This window comes from Podarcis vaucheri (genome assembly GCF_965113315.1).
Source record: "Podarcis vaucheri genome assembly, chromosome: 16".
NCBI lineage: Eukaryota > Metazoa > Chordata > Lepidosauria > Squamata > Lacertidae > Podarcis > Podarcis vaucheri.
Window position 1 is genome coordinate 19,313,344 of NC_138754.1, and position 7,863 is coordinate 19,321,206.

Sequence of the window (7,863 nt, forward strand, 5' to 3'; positions counted from 1 at the left end):
CCCTTCCAGTTGTTCAGAAACTACACAAAAAGGGGGGGATGTTCAAAAGCTGGGGAAATGAGGAGGCAAAAAAGAAGGAAGGAAGGAAGGAAGGAAGGAAGGAAGGAAGGAAGGAAGGAAGGAAGGCTGATGGGCTGGAATTAAAGGGCAGCTTCAAGAGGCCTGGGGAGGCTGCATAACCTGGGAGAGGGGCTGTGCTGTTCACCTGTATTGGGTATCCCCCAATCAGAAAACTGAGGTTCAGTGTGAGAAGGAAACCTCAAAGGACATTTTTTGCAGAGGGGCAAGCTGCTCACAGAAGCTGCCGCAACTCGTCCCAAGAAGAGAGCTGGATTGACTCGTCGCCCTTTTAACTTTAGTCTTCCTATAAACCAGGCACCTCTCACACATCACCCTTCTTTATCCACTTCTCTAGCAGTATCTTCCTTCCCCTTCCTCCCGGATCCGGACCCTAACGGGTTAACCACAGACAGCTCCTCGGTGGTGTGCTGGGGAGGGGGGCCCATTGTCTGGCATCTGCAAGGGGGCCTTGCAGCTTTATGGAGATGGGGGTTAGGGAGGTCAAGGCAGGCGCGTGTCTGTGCTTTTCAGACACACTCCCTTGTGTTCCTGGGGGGCGGGGGGGAGGGAAGGGATGCTGCAAATCTCAATGTGCCAGGAGGCCTGGCCTGCCCCCACCCCTAGGGAGCAGGGGGCAAGGTTGCAGAAAGGGGGGGGCGGACGGGTTGTCCCCGCAGTGTGTGCAAAGATCCAAGACCAACTGCGCTTCCTGCATACAATGAGCAAAGGCACAGCTGAAAAACTCGGAAGGACAATTGAAGCCTTACCCCCCCCCACCCACCCCATGGCTGCCTGCCTGTGTGTGTGTGTGTGTGCGCGCGAGCGCATGGGCACATGTGTTTAGGTGGTGGTTTCTTTCCTCCTTGCCCAATGAATACCTGAGGGTAGCCAAGGGAAGCTTATTTTTAAAAGAAGATTGCAAAAAAACCAAAACCCACCCCGCAACTGCTTTGAAAATAATCCAGGAGACGTTTCATACAGAGAAACTGTGGAAGAGCACATTTGAAGCACATTTCCAACCCCCCAACCCCCCCAAGAATCCCGGGAACTGCCAGGAATGGTAGGTCTGTGATGGGTGAACAACAGTTACCAGGATTCTCGAGACGGTGGCTTGGCTTTGCTTGCTTTAAATGTAGGGCGTGCAGACAGTGTGCACCACACCGCTATTGTGACTGCCTCTATTAAAAAGAAAATCAACAAGAACAGCCTACCTGGTAATACCTTTGAGACCTCAAAGCACCACGGAATCTGTGTGCAAGGGCATAGCTTAAGCCCTCGGAGCATTTCAAATAAAGGCGGGGGGGGGGGTGCAAAGAGGGCTCCTCCGCACACGCAGGCAACACTACTTCGACAGTACAGTACTGTGGCAGATACCCAGTATTGGACTGGAAGATCTGCTGCTTATTCCAAACCAGAGGAGAGGGCAGGATTCTCGGACCACTGTCGAATTCTATGGGCCTCCTATATTGAGCCTCCTAGACAGAAACATCTAGGAGGCACCTGAGCACGGTGAGATATGGGGCTACCAATAAATACTTTAGTTCTCTGTCTGAAGGGCTGGCACTGCCAGAAGATAGCTTCCAGATAAAATCCTGCCTGGTCCAAACCTATATACATATACATGTACATATACACATACACGTGTGTGTGCGCGCGTGCGTGTGTGTTAGATATTTATCTATACCCCACATTTTTTTCCTGACGGGGACTCCAAGTGGTTTACAGATAAAGATAAGAACCGCTTTTTAAAGAAATGAAAGATAAAGAACCTTCAGAAGGGTAGCCAGGGTAGCGGGGAATGACTCTTAAGTTGCCCATCCGCAGTTAGCAACACTGGACAGCAGACGAGGCAGGCACCACACAGCTTACCTGGTCACAGTCTTCCCCACTATGACGAGATGCATTTCTGTTTAAATTACAGCAATTGTTTCTAAATCTGCATCGATGCATGTAAATTAGCATTTGCAAAGGGGATGCAATCCGCACCCTCTTTTATCCTCCCCCCCCACCCCCGGTGATGCAGTGACTGGCTATCCTAATAGAGGAATCCCTTTGGTGTTCAGGAGGAACAGGGGCAACTTTACATCCTATAAATAACCCCCTTACCCAGAACCTGGGGCTAGATTTCCACTTCCCTTATCCACTGATTAATTTCTACACTGAGACGGCAGCGCTATCTTAGAAACCTGGGATCTGCTTGCCCCATGTATATGTGGACACCCAGTGCTGAAGAAAAGACGCTTTGCACATGCTTAGAAGCACTCTCACCACGATCATAACTTGCTAGAGTTGAGAGTGCACATGAAAGGAGGAGATCCAGCAAGGGCAGGGCACTTTATCCCTTCTGTAAACGTTGTTGCACACTGCCAATATGGTACGAGGGATGGTCTAAAAATAATGAAAAGTAGTAGTCCTGGCTCAAAGCAGGTTGAGTTTAGAACAGGGATCAGTTGGGTTTGCAATTCCTTCCTTATGTGGCTCAGAGCCGAACATAGGAAGCTGCCTTATACTGATTCGTACCACCGGCACACCTAAACAAATATTGTCTATACAAAAGGTAGCCAATATGGTGCCCTCAAAATGTTGCTAGCCTACAAGTCCCATCAGCCCCAGCAAGCTTAGCCAGTGGCTAGGGGTGCTGGGACTTGGAGTCCAACGGCATCTAGAGCGGAGCTTTCTAAACTTTTCACGTTGGTGACACACTTTTTGGACATGCATTATTTCGCGACACAGTAATTCAGTTTTACTAGCCAACTGGAGGTTAAACTAACCTCTTTCCAGCCCTGGGACGAGTGTGGGGAGCGTCTGCACAACACAGCTACACACGGCAGCCGACATACTAATGTATTACGACACACACTTTGGAAAGCTGTGATCTAGAGGGCACCTTGTTGGCTTCGCCCATCCTGCTTCTCCATCCTGGTACCCTCCAGGTGGACTGGAACTCCCACTGGAAATTTGCAGATTGGGGAAGACCATCAAGTGCATAACCTATTTGGAGCCTCAGCTAGAGATGCAAAGGATTGAAGTGGGATCTTATGCGTGCAGGGGCGGAGCAAGGGGGCGGGGGGAGCGGGCCGCTCCCGGCTCCATCTTTTGGGGGGCAGCGCGCTGCCATCACGCCGCCAACACCGCGAACGGCAAACCGCCCCCCGGCGCATTTCATCCCGGGAATCGGATCCGTCCGCCACCGCGCCCCCTTACCTTAGTTTTCCTTGCTTTTCAAGCATTTAATTCTCAAGCCTCTTATCTTAAACGCCTCTTTCCTGCTACTTTTATTCTGCTACGTCCGTGCATCTTTCTGCGAGTGTAGCTACTGTTACTTTTAATTGGTAATAATAATAATAATAATAATAATAATAATAATAATAATAATAATAATAATAATAATTTATTTGTACCCGGCCCATCTGGCTGGGTTTCCCCAGCCACTCTGGGCGGCTTCCATAGAAACCAAAAATACAGTAAAATATCACAGATTAAAAACTTCCCTGAACAGGGCTGAACAGGGTTACGTTCCTGTGCCGTTCTTTCAGCGAGTCTACTGCTGCTGCCATTGTTTTGTTACATTCGCGTGCATTTCCTGGAGTGAGGCTACAGTTGCTATTGTTTTTGTTACTATCGTGTATGCTGTTGTCAGCCCGTTGCATTTTGTGAGTGGGTCTGTTAAGTTTTCTGGGCAGCTGCCTTTGGATTCTCTCCGTCCTGCGCCCACGCGCCCTTGGCCAGGGTCATTGCTTCGGAGTTATCTATTTGCCACTACCGCGCAAGCCCCGGACTGGGCAAGATCTCTCTGACTCCCCTCTCCGCCTCTAGTGCAGTCCCCCCCTCTTTGCAATCTTTGTACACGAATGCCTCGCAAGACGAAAAGACTCGCGGAACGAATTATTTTCGTCTTGCGAGGCACCAAGCAGTTTAGCTTTAAACTTTTGCAGGGGAGCTAGTTCAAAGTTTGGGGGAAAGAGTTTTAAGAGCTTATGCTCACAATGTAAATAAACCAGAAAATAACACTGTTAACTGCAAGTATCTTATTTTTCCTTCTTTTAATAATTTCAGGGGGGACGGGGTGACAACAAAAAAAATCGCATCCGGGTACCAATTTACCTTGCTCCGCCTCTGTATGCATGCAGAGCTGGGCTGTACCACTGAGCTGGGCTCTACCACTGGAAAACTGCACTTTTTGCAGGGAGAAGACAGCCTCCAGCTCTACAGTGATGCAAGTGTTCAGTGTCCCCGTTCTCCATCCCCATGGATTTTCATGCTCAGCTGCATACATGCAATGCTCAGAGGCTCCAGGTCAGCACCTCCCTGCCCGCCCCATGCTTACAACCACCTTCATTTATTTAGCAGGCAGTGCGTGAAAATATTGGAATGACTACACACAGAACATGCTGCCCCTCCTGAGGCCTCTAGAAGGCCAGACCTGGCCCCACCAACAGATGACAGTGGCGGATCGTAGGCTGCCCTAGATGATGCAGGGGAGTTGGAGGGCTCTGAAAGGCTGGCATGTGCTTCTTCCCTCCCAAGATGGCAAGGGAAGGGAACTGACAGAGGTGTCGTGCCCCTCCCAGGAGGACCACAAACAAACCTTCAGCGGCCACTTACAAATTCCCTCCAGGAAGCGAGGTCACTCATTTACAGTCATAGACTGGGACACGGCCGCCACTGCTATCCACAGACAAATATTGCTGCGTTTATTAATATCTCCTCGGGAGTTCAGTGGCAAAGCACCTGCTTTGCATTCAGAAGGTCCCAGGTTCAATCCCTTGATGGTGATGGTGATGGTGGGATCGATTTCCTTCTGGAGAGTTCCTGCTCTCTGTCAGAGCAGGTATGTATAAAGCAGCTTCCACTCCAAGCAGCTGAGTTTGGCCCAAGGACTTGCTTTCAGCAGCACATTTCAACCTGCAAAACATGTCCTGCAATAAAATATATTTATTAAAATGCTTTTGATCACATGCAGAGTGCCCTTTCCTCTGCGATGGAGAAAAGTAGCCTCTGTAAGCAATAAATGCTGGAGCAGAGGCTGCTTCTCACATTGGGGAAACTTTCAGTCATGCTAACTCATGTATTTTTGATATATGCATGTGTGTCTGACTGTGCATATGTGTGATGTGATGTGATGTGATGTGATGTGATATATATATATATATATATATATATGGGAAAGAGAGGTCTGGGGGCAGGGGTGCCAACTTTAATAAAATATTGGAGGGGGCAGGTAAGCCCCACCCCACATAATTGATCACATGACACGGCACACACTTGCGCACACACACTACGTATTTGAATGGCAATGCCCATCAACTTTGGGGGCAGCCCCCTTAAATATTTTATTGGGGAAGCAAAGGGACCTCAGCCCCTAGAAGTTGGCTCCTATGTCTGGGGGAGAGAATCATGTAGATAAAGATAAGGCATGAATGCAACAAGGGTCCCTTACCTCCTTGTTGTCAGCAGTGAAGCTGAAATAGAAAATGGGGTTTCTGACCCAAAGGTGGCATCGTTTTAAAAGCACTTTACCTACCGGCTCTGTCAAATGGCAATTGTAGTGTTGATGTGAACTTGCTCCAAGCCACCGAGGAGAGCTGGCTCTCCAGCCAAATAAATTCATACACCCTTAACTAAGCCGATTCCTCTTCTCCGGCCGTTTCTTTTAGCAGAGGATGAAAAAACGGGCTTTGCAGGCTTAACTGAGATTTGCCCGCTGTCTCTTGTTCGTCTTTCTTGCCTTTCCAAAAAGGCCCAGCAAAGGGTTAATCTTCCCCCAGACCCCCGCCCGCCCGCCCTGCCTGGCCCGTTGATGCTGTCAGCCTCCCTGGGGGATCAGCCCGCAGCCCACCCCCCTTTTGTGGCGGCCCGGCGTGTGCCACCCCTTGCCCCCAATCTGCATAATGGCAGGGCCCACGCGCCAGGGCCAGTGCTCCCATCTGCCGCTCGCCCCCACGGGACCCGCAGCCACGCAACCAGCGCAGCGCCCATTGGCTGCCCCGCACCAGCCATCTGCAGCTTCCAGCCAGCACAATAGGCGCCCGGGCCTTTATAGAGCGGGGCAGCCGCCGTGCTTGCTCCCAGAGGCCAGCTGGCTCCGCGCTGAAGACACGACGGCGGGCACGGGAAAGAGACGTCGCCACCACCAGCAGCAGCCTCAGCTAACAAAAGCCTGAGCGGACGCGCCAAGCGGGAGAGCCCCTGCGCCAAGTTTGGAAGCCTCTCCTCTTGCAGGGCCCGCAAAGCAGCAACAGGTGCCAGCAGCCCCCTCGACGTGCGCCGCCGTGCCAGGCCCCTGGTGCCCAAGGGCTAAGCGCCAGCGCCCTTCTCCGCCCTCCTTCGAGCCGCCCAAGATGCCCCGGGGGTTCCTGGTGAAGAGGACGCGTCGAGAAGCGCCCATTTCCTACCGGATCCGGACCCCGCAGAAGGAGGTGGATGGCGGCGGGGTGCCGTCGGGCCTGCTGGTCTCCGGCGGGGTCTTGGCCTTGCCCTCCTCCGCCCCAAGGAAGCTGCCCCGGGCCGGGGGGCTGCCGGACTGCCCGGCCCCAGGGCCTGGCCCCCTGCGTCTGGCGGGAAGCGCCGCGACGCTGGGCAGCTGTCTGGAGCGAGGGGGCCTCCATTCGGGGTCGCCGGCCCCGGGCGCGTCCGCCCCGACGTGCGCCTCGCAGGCTCTGGGCACCGGGTCGGCCTGCGCGCCGTCGGCTAAGCAGCCCAGCGCCCTGGCGCCCGCGAAGAGGGCCGGCGGCGGCGCTGCCCCTGACCGAGGGGCGGGGGTGCTGCTGGGCGCCTTCGTGTGCCAGCTGTGCCAGGAGTCCTACCCGGGCCCGCTGGCCCTGGCGCAACACTGCTGCTCCCGCATCGCCCGCGTCGAGTACCGCTGCCACGAGTGCAGCAAGGCCTTCAGCTGCCCGGCCAACCTGGCTTCCCACCGCCGCTGGCACAAGCCCCGGGGCGGCGGCGGCGGGCACGCGGGGGGCACCACCAAGGAGAACGAGAGCCCCGAGCCGGGCGCGCCCCGGGGGGCCCTGCCCCACCCCGGCGCCGCCGAAGGGAGCTACTGCTGCTCGCATTGCCCCAAGCGCTTCCGCCGCCGGGCCTACCTTGGCAAGCACTTGGCCCTGCACAGCGCCGGAGGGCAGGTGCTGTCCGAAAGCCAGTGCCTCCGCGGCAATCTCGCCCCTTGGCCCAAGAAACCCTTTTAAGAAACCCCGCCAGGACCTGGATCGAGGACGCCCTCTCAGAGAGTGCTGAGAAGGGGGGGGGGACAGCATTGCCAAGGCCTGGCCCCACAGGCCCCTGCCCCAGCTGTCCGGATTGGGGAGCCAGGGCTAGCCAGGCCCCCGTGTTGTGCCACCGGCCTTTCTCCATCACCCGCAGTCTGCAGGGCAGAAAACGAGCTTCTGTGTGATCCGAGGGCTGGCACCTTTTCTCGATGATTTTTTCAGTGTGACTCTGAAGCTGCTACGGCCTTTGCGGGGGACCTAAATGTATTGTTTTATTTGTTGGGAGCCAGAGTGCAGAACTTCTGTTGCACTTCACAACGGATTCTTGCATGGACCCTGAACTAAGATCTGTGGCGCCAGATTAAAAGACAAGCTCGACTTTCTCAGTTCCCAGCTTCCAGCTGAAACTGTGCAGTGAGAATGGCGGTTCCCGGCATGTACAGCCTCCCCTTGAACAGATCGAAATGCAAGAGAGGCATCATCTTCCAGTGAAGAACTGATCTTCCAGTGTGGTTTTCAGGGTGCAAGGGAATAGGAAGTGGGTATTACTGAGAATGCCGACAGCTGGAATTTGAGATTGTGATTGTGTGAT

General features: G+C 53.8%; 1 protein-coding gene across 1 annotated transcript; it reads left to right on the plus strand.

The window, feature by feature from the left end:
• The first annotated feature begins 6,197 nt into the window (after positions 1 to 6,197).
• On the plus strand, positions 6,198 to 7,863 carry LOC309520814 (insulinoma-associated protein 1-like). Its single transcript, XM_082202704.1, has one exon. It carries the CDS (start codon positions 6,402 to 6,404, stop codon positions 7,248 to 7,250), a length of 849 nt encoding a protein of 282 aa, XP_082058830.1. The 5' UTR covers positions 6,198 to 6,401; the 3' UTR covers positions 7,251 to 7,863.

Excerpts from the sequence above, each read along its gene's own strand:
- LOC309520814 (XM_082202704.1), top strand. The coding sequence starts at position 6,402 with ATGCCCCGGGGGTTCCTGGTGAAGAGGACGCGTCGAGAAGCGCCCATT.